General features: G+C 37.8%; 1 protein-coding gene across 3 annotated transcripts in view; it reads left to right on the top strand.

Annotated features, from left to right (window-relative positions):
- The window catches only part of PTPRN2 (protein tyrosine phosphatase receptor type N2), a 632,482-nt gene that overhangs the window by 385,932 nt on the left and 226,435 nt on the right, over positions 1-20,115 (top strand). For all 3 annotated transcript variants that reach the window (XM_088055089.1, XM_088055102.1, XM_088055094.1), the window contains one exon: positions 10,176-10,240. In XM_088055089.1, coding sequence (XP_087911215.1) covers positions 10,176-10,240 — 65 coding nt within the window. The remainder of the gene's footprint in view (positions 1-10,175; positions 10,241-20,115) is intronic.

The raw sequence follows: 20,115 nt of genomic DNA on the forward strand, positions 1-20,115 counted from the left end.
AAAATACCTTCACAACTGCATGTTCTCCTTTAGAAATGAGTCATGGATACAGCAGTCTACAAAAGGAAGACGATCAGGAAATATGCAAACAACTTTCTCACAAAATTATTTCCTGAGGTAGTAATTATCTATACTGTTCTTGCAATAGCCTTTCTTTTTCAGTAGCAAATACTTATTTTAAGGCTAGTTTCCATGTATTTCCATGAAGAGGAAACCCTGGAAACAAACCTGTGCTAGGTCTACAGTGTCAGGGAGGCAAAAGCATTGCTTTATTCAGTCTTAGGAGTACTCCACAGCCTGTCTTGGGTAGGACAGTGTCTGCCTGACAAACACAGCAGTCAGACAGAAGTCAGAAAAGGTTTCACTGAGCTTTTAACTCTCCTATAGATTTTCACCCCATAAGAATGCTATTGTGCTAATTTTTTTCCTAAAATAGCATGCAGAAATTGCTTGAAATTGCTGGCACTCTAATAGTGACCTGTGCCCATGTATGCATAAAGCAGATAGGCATTTCATTTACATTTCTCGAAAATTGTATGCAGTAATGATTCCTATGTGTTAAATTGCATAATCCATACAAGTCTGACAGTCTTATAAAGGCTGTGGGCCAATGTCTCCTTTTGAATGTATCAGTGCCAATGAAAGAGGTTATCATACCCTTGGGAGAGGTTACTGCTGTCGTGTGTCTGCTGGTGGAGCTGCTCCTGTGGTCACTCTAAACCACGTCAGTCAAAATTTACCAAGTAGACTCAATTAGTTTAAATAGCAGATTTTTTTGCTAATGATGCACATTTTGAAAATAGAAAGGATAAGGGGCTACTCATAAGAGGGTGTAGCTGGCATTTTGATGGACAGTGACCAGTTTGATCATCAGGGAAGACTCCTGATTCACAGCATTAGTCCACAGCCTCTCACTGTCAATTCACCCATCTTTAGTTTGAATATTTCTGCGGTTGCTTATGATTTCTTTTTACAAACACAGCATGACAAAATGCTCTTCTTTTTGGATGTAGGATTCTCACACAAAGCACACAAAGATCTGGGACACAGAACAGCATTTTTCCCAACAAGAGGTTTATAATCAGATTTATAACCTGCTCAGATGGAGCTGGCACCATGGGGTGTGGCACAGCCCAGGTAGCCTTTTCTGCGCTTTGAAGGGATGTCCAAAAAATGTTCCCATAGCATTGCTAGGGGAGGGATGATGCCAGCAGAAACTCATTCCAATGAACACTGGGTTAAACCTACTGCAAAGGAGAGACCTCTCCATCACCATTTACAGAATGGGAAAGCTTTGCCTTTGCTTCCAGCACTTCTGGTAGAGCTGATCAGGGTGTCCTTTTCTGCCATTTCTCCTTATTTTAAACCCTGTCAATAAGTCTCTTCTCCCCGTCACAGTGAAACAGTGAAAGTGCTGCAGCTTTTAAAGGATTTATAAGGCTTAGCTGAACACATCACTTCCCATGCCAAAAAATAAGAGAAAGAGTGTTGTGTGAATGGAGGCAGCTTTGGCATTCTGCTGTTCTCTTGTCTGATATCCATTCCTTGTTTTCTCTACCCCTCTGCCACCAATCACTGTCTTTACTCGTTTGGTAGATAGAAGCTCTTTTGCACAGGAGCCACCTTTTAGCAGCATGTTTGCACAGTGCCTTTGGCCCAGTGATTCTGACCATGAAAAGCATTGTTGGTGAGGTTGTAATAATCATCATATTTTGAGTACTGCAAAAAAGCCATCCTTCACACACTCAGATCTTTCCTGTTAAATCCTTCTCCTCATTCCCATCAAATGTGCATACCTGCAGACACAGGCACATTCAAATCCTGTAAATGCATTTAGAACGGAGTTATCTCTGTAGGCAAACATTTATCTTCCTCATTTTGCACTTCACCCATCCGAGGATAAAAATAATGTGTTTTCATTAAATGGTTAAAGTTTATATTCTTCAAAAAATATTTGGCCTGTATTTCTGAATATAAGGGTTCTTCCATTCTTTCTGGTTTTCAAGAATTCCTTTTAAAGGTAATGCAGTAGCCTCCAGAATTTTCATGTAAGCAGAATTATGAAAAACTGTTCTGAGAAACAATGGGCAAGTTAACATCATCCCTATTCACTCTCATCTGAAAGCTTTATTGTGACTCTTGTTACTAGTGGCATCCTTGGTAATAAATATTTTCATTTTATTCTGAGGCACAGCAAATAGATTTTGTTAGTGAATGACCTTGTGCATTAGCTGTGCTATTCATGATTTAGTGAGCCAGTCAGTTGAAATATTGCTAATGTTTTTGTGACTCAGTCTTGTTACATTTGTGCCATGAGGATGACATTAAGTGTAGTCGTAGATGAATAACAAATAATGTGTCTCAAAGTTGTGTTTTGGATCATTAAAGAAATGAACCTACAGGGTGCTGTTTTATTAACTGAGGAAATGACTGGGAAAAAAATGACAGTTCTTGAATGTGTATTTATTAAAAATAACATTTGGCATGCTGAGAATTAGTGGTAGTGTCTGTTAAATTTTTCATAAACCAGTGCAAATACACCACAGTGTCCATCCAAAGATTTTGACAGATTTTAAATAAGTGTAAGAATAATTCATACATTTCTTACTGTTTCAGGCTGACTCAAAACAGTGCAAATGGGAGAATGCTAAAAAAAGTAGAGCATAACAAAGATGAGGATTAATAATTAGATGCTAATATGGTATTTTAAAATATTATGTATTATTATAATATGAAAGAGGGTCAGTGTACTTTCCAGGGATACCCTAGGGAGGAGTGGATTGCTTCTTTAAAAGTGCAACAACTATTCTTGGATTTGTTTTCCTGAGTCTGTCTGTTTCTTTTGTGTTAAAAAACAATGAAAAGTCTAGAAAAAGTATCTTGTAGACTTCTGGAGAGATGGTTTAGTCATTTCCTTTTCCCCAGTAACACATCATGTATTCTAAAGAAAACACAGAAGGTCAGTTAAGTTCCAGATAACAGGGTTTCCTGATTTTCTACAAAGCTACAACCATAATTATCAACCTCTGGATTACTTCAGTGGTTCTTTCTGCTTATTTAAAAATAGTTAATCACAAAGAGGAGATGCAATGGATATCCTGAGAGATCAAAATGAGTTATATGAAAGAAGAGACTATTCAAAGAGAAGGGAAAAGCAGATACAAAACTAGAATATTAGATACTCTTGAAAAGCTGAGTTATTGCTATTCTCTGCTTGTTGTTGTTGGTTTTTTTTAGTAGTATTTTCAGCCCAAGAAAATTAAAGCAATCTGTTGAATTCTTGACTATAAATAAAATAAGGCAGAAAACCTGTTCTTTTATACTGCTATTCCAAAACCTTGTCTGTTTAAAAGGAAAAAAGATGTAGCCTTAAGCTTGTCTTATGGACTGTTGCTTTTCACGGTGCAGTGAAGGTGAGGACGCCAAAAGTGCTTTTCATAGGAAGGGCTAAGAAAGGTCCAGGTGGTCTCTCTTACCCACCTGGGACCATGAATCTTGCTTTCTGGTTTTTAAATGTTGAGGTTGGTTTAAATGATGGTGAACTTTGACATTAAGCTAAGGGGGGCTTTAAAAAGGACAATTAATAGTTGATCTACACGTTAGCAACCACCAGAACTAACTCTGCAGAGAAGAACTGCACTGGCAGTCACAGCACTTTGGTCTACCTGAAACTGCTCTGCTCCAGTTTCAGCTCAACATCCTGCAATTTGTTTCATCTGAATTTTCTGTTCAGAGCTGAAGCTTGTCAAGGAATATTTAAGTGAACAAATTTTGATGTGAAAAGTGGAATGACACTTCTTTTTTTTCACTTTCTGCTAACACTGGCTGAATTGGTACAACTTTTGCTATAAATAATGGATAAGTGTTTTAAGTATGCAAGCGAGTTGTTACACATACATGCACTGCACTCTGTCAAGTAACGTGCATCATTGAATTGTCACTGTTAAAATGGTCAGTAGTGTTAAAAATTGTCACTGTTAAGCATTCATTGAAATATATTTTGTGTTTCTAAAGCATATACAATGTATAACAACATATATATACATCTATATACATATATACATACATGTACACACATATGCATATATACAACATATAACAAAATATACATATCCAGAGCATGGTTATTTTTGTCATTCCTCAAAACTCTTTTGATGGACACCAATCTGCTTATATTGTTTAAGAGAATATTTTTGATTATGGGTTCTTGAAGCTCTGCCAAAAAGAAGTATTTAGGATAGATAAAGATTTTTCATTCCTACAGCTCTAATTCATATAAACTGGGTTTGTTCATACTTGAGAAACAGAATCATCCTCATACCACACCACGAAAATCTCTCTCTGCAGCCATGGCATTGTCTATTGAAATGTTTCACTGCTTAAGTATTCTGGAGCTTGTGTACATGTGTTTCTTACAAGGGAATGCCTGTGGAAAAAAAATAGGATTGGTTGATGCAGAAGGCCTTTCCAGGCATATATTTATAAATATATCATAAATAAACTATACCTATCTCAGGATGGGATAAGTAAACCTCTGGTGATATCTATTTACTTCTCTTGGCAATGCAGGAAATTTGACAGATTTCTTAGTTGAGACAGCAAAATTTGCAGAGATGGATCCGATCATGAAGCAAAAAAGCTCCAGAGACATAAAAAAATGTCATTTCATACATCCCAAATGCCTTTACTACAATTTAAATATCAGATTTTAGAATAGCAGTGTGCCTCATATTAAAGGAAGGTTAAAGGAAGAAATACAATTGAACAGTTATTTATTGAAGAAGTAGAAATAAGTCAATACAAGCAGTCATGCAGAAAGAATGTATTTAAAATACATCCCTAATCTATGCAAAGACACAGGTATCTGAGGTCCTGCTGTATAAAATCATTGCTGCTCTATCATTGAATATTACCTGGGCATGGGGTGTAAGAGGTAGGTGGTTTAGAATGGGAAAAGTGACATTGCTTCAGTGGATAAGTTTAAAAAATATACAGCTCTTCAGTTATTCAAGTATTGCCCAATTTCCCACTTAGGGAAACATGCAGAGTTGCTATTTCCCTCTCCTTCTGTGTGTATTTTTTGTACAGAATTAAAGACAAACAGAGGTGGAAAATTCCTTGGTTGTGAGCATGGAGATTTAGCTGCCTCATCCCAAAATCTGTGAGAACGCAAAGGTGCACAGGGAGTGGTGAGCATGGTCTGAATTTCCATCTGTAGGTTTTATTGGCTAGAGCAGGTTGTAAAGGATGTGTGCTCTCAAAATTGCTGGAGATGCAAACAATATTTTAAATTACTCCAGGCAGCAAGGTACTATATCTGAACAGATTGAAAGCTGAAATGTTGATATCAGAAATTAAATTAATGCACATGAGATTGAAACAATATCTAATTAAAATCACTTGAAAAATGACTTGAAAATTGAATATGACATAGTATTTAGCAGGCTGTTCCTAGCACAGCGATGCAGCTTTGACTTTTCTGCAACCATTTCCATTCCAGGCCTGGCTGCCAGTTAAATAGAAATTACACATGAAGCAGCTATCTCATGCCATCACTCTGTAAAGATTGGAGGACAAAATACCTTGTGTTTTGTTTTATTGAGTGAGCCTGCAGCTTGTGTACTTGTTCCTCACTAATTGTAAAATTTAAAAATTTAATAATTTAAAATTTAGTACAAGTACTCTTCTTCTCACTTTATCTAGCCACTTGAGTTGGTCATTCTTGTCCTGAGCTGATGCATTTTGAATATTCCATGTTATGCTTTTTGATGTGCTGTACATATGCATGGCACAGTGTGTGGCCCTGCCAAAGACAAAGGCACACTCTCTGAACCCTGCTATGAAGAACTTTCCAAATATTCAAGGGTTCCTTGTAGGGCAGGAGAAAGAAAAGTCTAAGTTGATGTAAATAAATGTAACATTTGCTTCTCTTAGAGATTCTTGTTAAAAAGCTAAAAGCTATAATAAGCACCATCTCTCTGGAATTTCTGTCCTCCTTTTTTCTTTCCTTTTTTCAGAGAGGAAAATAAATTAAATTCTTCTAGATGTGGCTCTTTTAAAGGAGCCTTGCAACAAGTGGATGGGAAGAAGACAGTGGTTGTAGGACTCATCTGACAGCCAAATCAGTATTCATTCAATTCAGAATCAGCAAATCTGAATTAGTTGCCCTCAATTTATTGACTGGAAGTCCAGTCAATATAGTTAGCAAGTCTAGAGCATGAATTTTCTCATTTTAAAATGGGCAGGTAATAGAGGGAATCATATGCCCCTAAGTACTTTTTTTCCTACATTCAATTAAATACAACACATGCAAAGTCAGACACCAAAAATCAAGTTTTCCTGGTGAGCGATGCCATCTTCCCAAAAACATTTTTCATATTTAAGGGTAGTTCTTCTTTGGGGTAGGTAAATCCTGCAACAGCCTGGGGAGGCTTCCTGCTGAAACCCTTTCCCTGGTTCCCTTTCCCTCCCTGGTGCCAGCGTGTGCTCCCATGAGCCAGCTGGAGGGTGCAGCTGTGCTTGGCAGCCTGCTTGATAGAAAACCTTTTTCCAGAAGTGCGGTAATGAGGCTGGGACTCAGCTCAGAGCCCTCCATAACTTGCTCCTTCTAATAACTGGTGGACTCTGAGGTTAAACCTGCCAAACCCACACACTCCAATTCCTGACTGTGCCACTGACAGATAACTTTGCTAAAGGAAATAAACGTTTGCCCTCAGAAAACACATCAGACCTCCCTCAGGTTAGTGAAGACTGAGCGGTGACAATCCCTACCCTTAAACACTCAGTAACACCCTCATCATGCTCTCTAATAGAGCAAAGCCATTAAGTTGTCCCCATTGTAATTTAGATCACAGAAGAGACTTCCACAGATTCTTTCAGGTTAAAATAACTGGTATACAGAGAGTAGGCAAAATTATTCTACTGTAGCTACGTGCTTAATTATATGGAATACTGCATAAATTGTCAAGTGCAAAGAATTATTCTGATAAATTAAAATACTAATTAAATAGGCTATTGCAGAATTTTCAGAACATTATAGGGCTCCGCTTCTTCAGGTAATTTGCATATCCTTCATCTAGTGAATTTAATTTAAAGGCCTCCCTTTCTGTGTGTTTGGAAGCCGTTTTTGTTTCAATGGAAGATTAAAAAATGGATTTATATGTTGCTAACTGGTTTGAGGGGGATTTTGTTGGGGTATTTTTTCTTTTTCATTTTCTTTTTTTTTTTATTTTATTTAGAATAGCTGTTTTCTTATTATGCCTCTTTGGCGATGAGTTTGCCAGTTCTCCATTAGTATTATAGGACTTTAAACTGCAACCATAAAAAAATAACTTTGATGAAATGTGCAATATACCGTGTTACCCAGAATTATAATTTCCACTTTCATAAAATTTTCAGCTGAATCATCAGCTGCTGTATACTGGTATTTGAATAAAAGCTAGCCGTTAGTACCCTAAAATATTTTCAAAAATTTGGGCCAACTTTCAGAGAATTAGTAGCTTGTTCTTAATATTTGAATACGTTTCCCACTTCTTCCATCTAATTATATTGACTGTGTATTCTTGTTTTAAATTCTCCATTATAGCTCTGCATAGAAAAGGTTAAATGGTTGTAGTCACCATTCCACAGCTTGAAGCAGCTGCTTGATATGTAGTCGCTGCTTCAGCTACAGCAACATTTTTGACAGAATTTCTTGACCTTCCTGGGCAGCTTGTGGAGTTCAAGGTTAGCAAAAATTCTCTCCTGCACAGGCCTGGAGTGAGCACGCCAGAGACTGTTGGCTGTGTCTCTCCACAATCTGACAGAGCCTGGGCTTGACCATTTTCCGGTTATGATTTAATCAATAACACCTCGTGCCTTCATGCCTCCTAATTTTGGCAAGGTTTGTGTTAGCATGGCTGTCAGACCTGTCCTTTGTGTTTCAGCCAATATCAAGGGGGGAAGCAGGGGTATTAAATAAACCTTTTTTGTTGTTGTTTTTTAATATCAAAGCTTCAATAATTAATGTCTGCAGGAAACTTATGAAAAGGAGGTCAAATCTGTAATAGTAATTATAAAATTCAGCTATTCAGCAGACCCAATATTTTCTATTAACTGTTCATGTGGTAAGAAATTACACAGTGGGATTTGAGCTTTGTTGTTTACTTATAGCCATTTATTTTGCAGCCACTCTGCTGTGCGGTTTTCTTTATCCTAATCTGCCAAAGAATCATTTGTTGGACTGTTCAGTTTCTTTGAAGGAGGCTGTGGAACTTTCTCATTTTATAAATCTACATCTTTGCACTTGGTAGAAATCTGCCTTTAATATGTTTGCTGGGTGTGAGGTGGTCAGTGTGGTAGTATGGCATATCTTTGCAAAGATTTACTGGTTTTTTTGGAAATTCATACTGCACAAAATACACAACACTGCAAAACATGGTCTCAAATTGCATTTTTTAGTCAACTCTCCTTCACATGGTCCCTTTGGCTCTGGGTGGGATAAATACGTTTGTGAATGTGTAAAACATGGTACAGTTGTTAAGTATATGAGTATTTCATGCAGGGTTTAGGTTTCCATTCAGCAAAACATGCATTTATGCTTTCTTACCTTGGGACTCCATGTTCCTCTCTGCTTCATCAGTGGCATATTAAAAAGATGCAAAAATAAAAGTGTCTGGATCTAAAACGTGTACAGAGCTTTCATCTTTGTTTAAATTGAGGGCAATATTCACCCTTTGCGAAAGGCAGTCAGAAAAGATTTTTCTGTGTTAGAATTGCTAGAGGTGTAATTTCTTGAGTCTTTGCATGTAAAAACTCTTATAAAAATCTTTCTATAAGTGTTGAGGTGGAGGGTAATGATCCAACTTACCTCTAGAATAAATGTGAGTCATCTGTGTTGCATTTTGGACAAACTCAATAAAGTATCAGTTCACAATAATCTTGCTTCAAGAAATGTTTGCTGCAATCTGAGCTGTTTTGAATGTTTCAAATGGCAACAATTAAAGACAATTTATCACAAATGAAGAAAAATATGTTAATTCCTTTAAGTATTTTCATGTACATTTACAGTGTGCAGTATGTCCTAGCACTTCTTGGCCTTTCTGATTAGAAGATTTGCTTTAGGCAATCAAAATTGAGAAGCTGCATCTATCAAATTTTGTCCATAATCAAAGAAAAGAGGTAGGTGCCTGCAGATACGTGTAAGATCTGTGGGATGACTCACCACAGTAAATGTGCATCCCTTTCCAAAGACAGTAGAGAGAACCCAGATGACTCACTTGGATTGCAGGCAGCTAAAGGAAGGAGAGGTTAATAAGGCCGCAAGGCTTCATTGCTCCTCATAAATAAATCAGGCGCCTGGGTTTTGGCCGCGAGTCCAACTGACAAAGTTTGAATCTAAAAGCTTAAAATCTTCCCATCCAGAATGGGATGGCATTACCCAAACACCCAGCTAGGAATAATCTCATCCTTGTGCTGTTCCCAGAACTTTGTTTCAGCACTGTTTTGTTGGGGCTTCTAACAGTCACAGGGCCAAAATCATATCACACCACAGGTTTAAGAGAATGGGCAATTGTACAACAGTGCTCACGCTCATGCCCTGAGATGCTTGGGTTGCAAGTATAATTGTAGTCTTAGTGATTATTACCTTTATTTAACTGTTTTATGCTGGGTTGCTTTATTTTAGTTTTTAATGCTTTTACTGATATAGATGCTGATAAAGAAAAAAAACTAAATTTAAAAAAAAAAAAAGTGCATTGCATCCTGGTGGTGTGAAATAAACTCTTTATTTTACCTGTGAGATATGAGTCTGTATTTGTTGTGAAAAGTTCTACACTATGACAGTGCTGTTCTCATGGTCTTCAATGCTCTGCTCTTCAATGCAAGGAAGTGGGAAGTATCCTCAGAAAAGAACTTTCCAAACAAATTGTGTATCTGTGCTAAATGTTTGTAATATTGTGTCAAATAGAATTAGCTTGGTGTTCTTTTTCTCATAATAATGAGCAATTAATAGCATAAATATGCATTCAAAAAACTGACTAGCAGAGTTGCTCTCAGGGAATGGTATTCCATAGATGGAATAGGTAGGAACTGTCATGAATATATTGATGAAGGAAAGAAGGTTGGTGGGATATGCTGTAAAATCATACATATTCCAGCTTTCCTTTAACTCTCTCAATCTTAATTTTTCCTTATAGCCATAAACAAAGAGAAGCTTGAAAAAACAACTGGACTCAAAATTCTGCAGACTGGTGTGGGGGAGGTAAGTGGCTCTCAAGCATTTTACATTCTCAAAAATATTTTAGTTATTGGGATATTTTTAAGAAATTCTGGAGCTCATGAACATTTGTGAGCTACCAGTGCTAAGGGCCTTTTTATGATACAGTTGCATCTGTCAAAATACAATCTGCTGCACAAATAGCACTGTATCCCACAGAGAAAAAAAAGTATCATCCTTATGAGAAAAGTGCAGCCAGCTTTAAGAAATGCAGTTTTTGCTTTGTTGTATCACAGAAAAAATACCCCCAAAGATGAGCACAGCAACTGAAGTCATCATATTATTCCCCTTAGTTTTGATGGAGTGCTATCTCATCTAGATCAGTGAAAGTTTAAATTTGGGATAAAGAATCTTTAGATATTAGTGAAAATCTGACATCTGAATGTCTCACTTATTTTGGATGCAACTTGAAACATAAATAAAACATGTGTCTGTTATTATAGTGATATCACTAAGCAAAAACTCCACTAAGCAGTTCATCATTTATTAATAAACATGATGTTATCTGCTAAGAACCTTGTATGAACTACAGTTGATTGCTAATTCTCCTGCTAATTTTGTGTACACAGTTATCTCTTTTTTTCCTTTTCATTTAAGTAATTTTGCTAGTGGTAAATGCTCACAGGGCAAGGCAAATGCCTTTTTCTCATGATTGCATTATTCTAAGTATTAAAAATAATGAATTACTAGCTTCTAATATACTGAAGGAATAGGTTGTTTTCTTTCTTTACTGATTTTTGGGGTTTATATTTCTGATTTTTATCAGTTCATGCCTAAGAACTTAACTTGACAAGATTTGTGAGGTTCACTGTGCAACTTCAGTCATGTTATTGAAAGACTTGGTCCTGAAGAGGAAATAACACCAAGACCCGATGTGATGCTGAGGGCCAAAGCTCAAAGAATTAGAACTTGGAAACAAAGATAGGTGAAATCATCAGAAGATGAAAGCTAGCATTTCTCCTTAATTGATTTATCTAGGAATGTTTCTTATGGGTGTATAACCTTAGAAACTGGGAAGTCCATCCTGGGGCATGATGTGCACCTCAGGCTGTGTCCTGACTTCAAGCCAGGCTGAAGTTTGTTCTTGTGCTGTCTGCAGCCCCCGGTTTCTGTTAAATAACAGGAGAGCCAGGATTGGGGTGCAAGCTCTGGAAGCCAGACTCGGTATCATTTTACCCAAGGGGACTCACCCATGCTAATGAAATACCTCCATGTATTTTGTTCAATTCCAGTCATTGAATGGATTCCAGTCTGCTGTGAAATCAGCTGGAGAATGAAAGTCCACTTCAGATGCTTTCTGTTAAATCAGTGTTTGTATTATATGAGGTCAATGGAGAAAAAATTCCCTTTTGGATTGTTGGAATGCAGGAAGTTTTCACCTGCTAAATGTATCATTAATCCCCATTGTAGCAATAGGGTTACTGTAACCATGGTAGTCTAAGGATGTGCTGCAGCTATAACCTTAAGGACTTCCTGAATTCTAAGACCAGCTAACAGAGTGGGAAAAAATGAAGGGTTCTTAGGCCAGAGACCTCACCAGCCTGGTTCTTGTGTTTGGTTTAGAAAAAGTCAGTGTAGAACTCACCTTCCATATATTTAAGCTGTCATAACCTCTTTTAAAAATACCACTGATTGGATTAATGAAGACTTTGAAGGAATTTAGTGCTTTACACTCTACAAAATATTTGTTATTAAAAGTCAAAAAGTGAAAACCGGTTAACCCAAGCGAAGCAGACATTTTGGCCTAAATATATCCCAGGTTATAAGGGTGCTGATCACCCTTCAAAAAGAGGGTGATCAGCAGAGAAAGATCCAAGTGATTTGGACCAAGTAAGGGGATGGAAGAACACTTATTCAGTTGCTTATGTATTTTGTTGGATGTGAATTCTCCTAGCTGTGCATATTCTGCATATTCCCCTTTCTAAGTCTTATCAGACATGAGAGTGTACATAATGAATACGTTTCTGTAGTCTCACATAAACAAAAAAAAAGAGGAGTGCTATAGCCAAGCTGTTTCTCTGTTGATACAGTATCAGACTGAGGTGATTTTGGGTTAAATTGAACTATGTTAATCCAGTTTTGCAGTTTGTGTTTTATTCACCCTGATGAATAATTATTATTGAAATAATAGAAAGTATGTATTTAAAGATAATGAAGGAGCTTCTTGTTGAATTCCTTTTACTTCACACTGGAATTAGGAATGGAATTATATATAATGGTGACAGTAAATCAAAGTCAAGATGTTCTAATCAAAAGTACTTAGAAAAACTTTAATAGAGAATGAGAAATGGCCTTTTTGTTTGGACAGCAGGTGAGATGCATGACAAAGTTAATGGATATATAATCTTCACATGCAGGCCTGTAAAATAAAAAGGATTGATTTTACAAGGCAATTTTCATATCTGAAATACCTCAAGAGAAATATAGCCCAGAAGGTAGTGGCAAATGGAGCTGCTGTCCAAAGGAACGCAGGGACTCTCCTAAGCTCAGCAGTAATTCATGTGTGGCTCTGGACAATGGAATTTGTTTTAGATGTCAATCTATGATAATAGGATTTGTGTCACAGTAAGGAATGTGTGGACACTAGTGACTTACTAGTCACTTCCTTGGCTGTGCTAGAAGGAAACCGTGTCTTCCTCTGTGGAGATGGGGAACGCTTCTCAGAGCTCCTCAATCTCTCTCTTTCCCCTATCTCAAGAAAAACATTTCAAAAGCAACAACAGATTATAAAATTCACACCAAGCTTACTGAGCCATTTGGTCAAGTCCATGGAGTGCTGATTAATTGTTTTCACATCACTGCATAAACACGTGCTGTACAGTCATTAACAACATGGGTCTGGACTCTACCACAGCTGCAATGCAGTTCATCATCTTTATGTCATGTGAAAGATTTCCACAGCTTCTGATTCTTTTGGCTAGGCCTGAGTTAGCTGCATTGTGTCAGTTTAGGGTAGGCTCTGCTTTAGCAGGATTAAAAATTAGTTCCTAAACTGCAACTTCAGAAGCTGCTCATGTTTCAGGATGTTGGCTTAAAAGTTCTGTACATTTCACGGGAAGGTGTGGGTGATAAAGCGAAAAGCCTTGTCTGGACTGTGGGCAAGCAGAGCTTCTTTCAGGCCATTATAGAACAGACTTTACTGGTATTTCCACAGTACATACACCTCAACATCAAACATTTGCAGCAGAATATTCAACAGTACGGAGATCCAGAGAGTTAGATTAGAGTTTGATATGATGTGTATCACTCTTAAAATGAGAATTGTTTTGACACTTGTTTGCAGGAAGGCTGTTATACCAGAAAACCAGAATAACTCTGCTGTAGAGAAAACCAGTGCTGAGGTTGTAATCTTGAGGATCTGTGCATTGCTGTATGACTGCCTATCTCTGGAATTACATTTTCCAAGATGTTTCTTTTTTATTTGAAGTTTTCCAGCACCCAACACAGGAGCTGCAAAAAACTAAAACTAAAAAACCTGTAGAACTCCTCTACAGTATCCATGAGAGATTTGTTGGTCTCATTGTCATGCATGTTTGTGCCACACAAATCTATCACGAGCTCTTCATACCTTCTTGTTTATTCAGAAACAAAGAAGCTTTGAGATATTTTATTTTGATCTCCTACACATGAAATAAATCTCTGAAGTCCTGAGGTCATCTTCAGCTGTTCAAGGACTTCCTATAGCTGAGTGTCCATGAGGGTATGAATGCATGTGTTGCAATGTTTAGATGTCTATTTGCCTAAGACCATGAAAGACACTGGTAAAAAGACTGAAGAGCTAAATAGCATTTAAGCAGGACCCATAACTGTGTTCTCCTCTGCCCCAACTTGATGTGAACCACTACTTGAGTAGAACTTGTTGCTTTGCATGGCTGAGCACTCCTGCGAGATCTTGGGGACAATATTTTGTCTCACATAGAGGGAAAGGCTCCTTAGCAGCTGCACAGCTCCACCTGACCTTTCTCAAGTTCAGGAATCAGCAGCAGCAGAAGCCTCAGTCCCACACCAACATTATTCCAACTGTACCCAGGAGTTCCTCTCCAGCCCCAGGGAGCTCAGCAGACACCACGAGCCACAGCCCTGCACAGGGGTCACCATGTCAGGTATCCTTCAGCATCTTTTAGGAACTTAACTACTTCTATCTCTTCACATAAGCAATGGTGAATTATTACAGGGGCACAGTATTTTTAAGTTCAATTCCATGCTCAGGTTGGCTGACCTGAATTACTGTGACATGGATAAATGTTTATTCAGCTTTTGGCTGAAATTTGTTTTTCAGCCACGTTTTCAGAATAACAAGTCAGGCTCTCCAGTGGCTCAAGAAAGTGTAATCAGGTTTTGGGGTATAAGAGTCTGTGATTTGAATAATCAATGAATAAGGCCTGAAAGAAACCAAGGAAATGGCACTGTTGATGTCTTGAACTGAGAAAACAGCACCCACTTCAGAATAAGTTATATTAAATTACTTTTTTCAATTTCTCAGTAGGAATGCACAAGAAGAAACTAATCATTGGAATCATAACTTCATCTGTAGGATTTGAATCATGGCTCTCATATGGCAGACATAAAAATTAGAACAGTTTTCTAAAGCAAATGGAAATAACCCAAAATATATGCAAAATGAGTGCTTCACCATACCTCTAGATGTTCTAAAATAGAGCAGTGATATTTTGACATGTTTCAGGATAGTCTCATTTATAGATATTTTGATAGGTGTAGAATTATGTTGATGTTGCAGAAAGTGATGCTACTACAATGAAGAAATCTGCGTTTAAAAATTCTAGTGAAGCTAGAGGACGTGATAAGACAGACTTTCCAGTCATGTGCAAACTTCTGAGGCAGCAGTCAGGTTTCTAGCTTCTTATCTTCCTTAATATTGCCAGATTTAGTCACGTCTATATATCCAGATTTTACCTAGAATGATATTGCATTGGAAATCCATTAAAAATTGTAGTGCAGAACTTGACAATTCCTTTTCAATTGTTGAAGAATAAGGTATAAACCTTCTTTCTGATTTTGACTACTAGGTAAAATGCTAAGTGCTACCTTTTGGCTTGTAAAGACCAAATTAGCCTGGGATCTCCTCCAGCTCTCTCTGGATTCATTTTGGCAAGCCAAACGCTCCTGACCTGGAGCAGGTACTACCCAGGGGTACCCAGGATTGGAAGGGATGCTTTACCCAGGATCATTTAGATGAGGTGGGTCTGAGACTGACCATGGTTTAGGAACAGCGGCTGTGCATGTACAAATACTCAAGTTTTAGCCCAAGACACAGCTACATTTTTCAACTCCCACTGAGCCCCACCCTTCTTTTACCAGAACTAATTGGGCTGAAGCCAGGCACAGGCACATGTGAGGGCAAACACCTCTGCATTCCTGGGTAAGCTTTTTTAGACCAGGGGACACCAGGGAGGGCTTTTGCCCTGTGCCTGCCTTCAGCATTTTTACTTGCAAACCCAATGGCTTAGAAACCAACAAGTTTATTTTTCCCTGTTATGTGAGACTGGAATTCCCACAGACAGCTCTTGCTGTTGGCTTTTGCTGATAGCTGTGGCTGTGTTGATGAGCAGCCAAACAGAGATTTCCAGGAGGGGCAGTGTTTGGAGCCACACACATTGTTGTGGGCAAGGCATGGATCAGGTTCTCTGCCTTAAGGCATGCAGCTCTAAGTCTATATATAGAAATAAGAGCAATAACGTTAAATAAAAAACTTTTAGGTGTACAATCCTTGAAATATTCTTAGTGAAGGCATAATGAGAAAGACTTGCCTTATTCCACACACACAAATTACAGATTCTAAAGCTGTGTAACCTTTAAAAATTACTAGATTGTATTTTACATAGAATTCTAGTAGTAATATACTAATGTGAAATTTTACTAACGGTGAATAATATCTCACTATTACGGTTTGTAAGTCCCCATGAATAGTAAAGTTATGCTGATCAGAACTTAGTCACACAGTTGCATTTAGAAGTAACACTTTAAGAAATTTGAGAAATAAAGCAAAACAGAACATTAAATTTCTCTCTACTGGCTCATTTATTTAAGACCTTGTATGCTTTTGAAAAATGCATTCTAGCTAATATTTAGAGATAATCTTAATGCTATTATTAACTATTCATTACAGTACATAGCCCACTAGAGGGCTGCTTTTCAAACAAATTGCATCCAGAGTGTTAATAAACGTGTTAAATGTTTAAAAACAAAATATATGCAGCAGAAATATGTGTATCATTTTACCACATTATTTTGTCAACTCTCCTCTGCTACTGCATGTAATATACAGAGCATACTAAGGCAATGTAAGTCATGGCCCCAAATCTACAAACATTTAGAATATGCTTAGCTTTAAGTATATAGTTAGACATTCCTTTTAAGCTACTGCTAAGTTTAGAGTTAAAGAGATGCCTGGATGCTCCTGAGACTGTCTTCTGTCACATATCACACCGTCTCTGGTTGTGGAGGGGCAAAGTTCCAATGTTTATCCCCTGTATTTGATTTGAATATTGCATAGCAGAGGTATTTTGACATCTGAATGACAGGTCACAGCTTCAGTTTGGAAATCATGTGTCAGTAGTAATTTCTTTTCTTGTGCTCTGATTGTGACAACGCCCTCCATCTTCTTTACAAATTTTTAAAGAAAACGACATGGAAATGAGGAGATTATAATGTAAAGAAAAATACAACAAACTTGATTTTCAAAGACAACTATCAGTCTATATTGATTTATGTTTTCCTCCTGAAACAGTATATAAAGCACAAGGATTCAAGTGTCACATTGGTTCATGAATTCCTTTACAGTAGCACTGTGTGATTTAAAGGAGCAGAAGTGCCAAGTGATGTGGCAGTTGCCATGGCAACTACAGCAATTCAATTTTTATTCAGTATCATGTAAAATGAAACAAGATACGGTTTGCTTGTGGCTTCAGGAACTTGTGCATCCTACCAGTGTTGTTCCTTTTTGTCTTTTTTAACACTGTGCTGGTTAAAAAGTAGCATGTGCTTGTTTTAAGGATTTATCTTGTGTTTAGGCCATGTCATGCCATTGTTTTTAAAGCAGAGTTTCCCTTACAAACCATCATAAATCCTCAGAGAAAAGATATTTAGATACTAGCACTGGCTACATAGAGCAAACTGCAGGGTAATTCTCTTTAAGAATCAATATTATTATTCACCTTAACTGTGATTTGGCAGCCAGCATTTAATATATTAATAAAGAATCTTTAAATAGGAGAACATGGTTGTTTGTACTAGATATCTTACTGATTCATGAAATTCAGCAACCTCCTTCTACCAGCAGCCAGGTTATTATGACTCAAAGGAAAACAAAATCTTGGGTGATGTAATGGGTCAGCTGGGGAAGCTGCAGATTAAATTCTCCTAAACTGTCAGAAGTTTGAGGGATAGAGAGGGTCAGAAATTGTAAAGAAGGGAGATTCTTCCATCTCCACAAATAAGAGCTTGATGCTGGCAGGAACACGTGGATTTCAAGGAATCTCAAACACATATTTAACTATTGAAGGAGAGGAAGAAGTGGCAGATCCCAGTCACTCAGCCCTCTCTCTAGCAGACCCTGGGCAAGAAATGTTCCCATATAAGTCCCTATCAGGACCTCTGCTCCGGGTCTGTAAGCATAGGAGAATAAGGGTCTGGTTCTAGGATCCAAATTATGAGACATCCAAACTTCCTGTAGGAATCCTTGACATCAGGGGCCCTATAGCTGCATCAGAGCTGGTAAAATGAACAGGAACAGGACCCAGAGCCTGTCATGGTCCCACATTTGTCTGTCACTCACATTGTGTCCTGTGCCAGTTAGGATTCTTCAGGCTGTTTGCTTCTCCATCTAAGCAAGATCCTGGCCAGGGACTGTTCGCAGCAGGCAGTTTCTGTATGGTCACCTTCGGAGCACGGGTGTAAAGGCATGTTAAAGTTAAAGAATAATAGAATTAAAACGTCAGCTGTGGGTTAAAAGAATTGTGTCATTTATTAAAGGTTTTTTTAGTACTAAGCTTTAAGTACTTAAGTAAAACTTAAGATCTTCACTTTCTGGGGAGGCCTGATAGCACATTCTTATTCATCCTTGTCAGAACTGTTTTGCACTTGTACATCACTAAGTTTCCACCCTCAAAGGCAACATGGCTCTAGTGTCCATCACTTCAAACTCCTTCAGAATGCAAAGCTTTATCTGTTATACGTATTAGAGCAAATTTTTGTCAGAAAACTTTTAACAATTTTCTAAATTTAAATGTGATGATTCCTATTAAGTTAGTTTGTTAGCGCTCCGTTTTGTTTCTTTTTTGTATTCATCAGCAAATTCATCCTACTGAGATAAGTTTTAAGATGTAGTTATGAAAAATGTTGGATTTGCTTTGACTAAGCACAGTTTTAGTTCTCATGCACTTTGACTAGTACAAAGAGAAATGTTGGGGGTTCTTGTTATAAGAATGTAAGCATACTTCATGGAATTACTAACTCAAAGTTTCTGTAGAAACAACAATGAAGTGGCTTCTGAACTTCAGAATGTCCCCAGCAGGTCTGTGTGCTCACTTTGGAACATGTAGGTATCCTTGATTTGCATTGCTGGGCATTAGGCACAAACATGGAGGACATAACTGATACATAAGGAGATACATCAGATATATCCTGTATGTAAGATAGATAAGGAGAGAAGTGGTAGATACAGTGCAGCTCCAGCAGAACACCCATTTCAGTGAAGAATTGTTTGTGTCTCTGCACTGCACACCAAGACATGGGGAGTCCGTGAGCGCAGCACATGCCTGGAAACAGCTCCAGGGTCAGTGTGACTGCTTTTAGTGCTGTGGAGAGATCTGTCAGGGAGGGATTTTTCAATGTGATCTGAGCATATCGAGAGTGTGAGTATCAGCACCTGTGACAAGGCAAAGGGACATGATTCTGTGCCACGGAAAAGTGACCTAGTCCATTAATGCCCGGGGACCACAGCGGCTGACAGCAGCTCACTGTGCACTCTGCTCTCACAAAGGGATGTCATTTTGCAAACTATTTGTCTGTCTGCTTCTTTACCTTTAGGAGGTAGAGTAATGACTTCATTTTACAAATGTCAATGCTGGTTTTATGATATGGATTTCACTTGATTGTTAAACTGTTAATTTACAGATCTTTACTAAGTGAATGCAAACAAATTCTGGTCCTCAAAGCTCTGCTAATGCACAATGTTTGAATTTTAATTTCCAGTCCATCTTAGATTATGGTGATGAAAAACAATATTTAATCCCTCGTTAACACATGAATAAGCGGAAACTGTCATTTCCCACCAAACAATAACGGGATTATCTCAAGAACTGTCAGTTTATGTGAAAACATTATGTTGCCCAAATTTTCATAAAAATTAGCAGTGGGTAATATTCAAGATCAGAGCAATGGAAAGAGGGAAATCTGTATTCATGGTAATAAATATTCATATTTGTCTGCTCAGGAGATGAAAATCTAATCAAGGGGCTATTGATGCGCTGGCTTTTTTTTTTTCTTTTTTTTTTTTTTTTTTTAACCAAGATGTTTCATCTAAATTGGGTTTGATATGGAAATTAGTCTTACTCCAAGTCCTCCAGGCCATGAGCATGCTGGGATAACACTGGAGGTGTCCGGTACATCAGATGTTGCTGCTGGCATCTGCCTCTACAGACAACAAACACAATAAAATAAAAAAAAAAATTGACAACATCTCAAGGGTCAAGTTCCCAGTGGCTTAGGGTATTATGGGGGTTTTTTCCCCCTTAAACATTTTAATTTTATCCCAGTTAAATCCTCAGTACTGCAGGGTTAAAATTGTCGGCATTTTTTGCTTTTGTTGACAATTACCATAAATCAGAAGACACTCTGCA

This window comes from Pseudopodoces humilis, chromosome 1 (genome assembly GCF_049639895.1).
Source record: "Pseudopodoces humilis isolate 2021_Gansu_Grassland_sample_001 chromosome 1, ASM4963989v1, whole genome shotgun sequence".
Classification (NCBI taxonomy): domain Eukaryota; kingdom Metazoa; phylum Chordata; class Aves; order Passeriformes; family Paridae; genus Pseudopodoces; species Pseudopodoces humilis.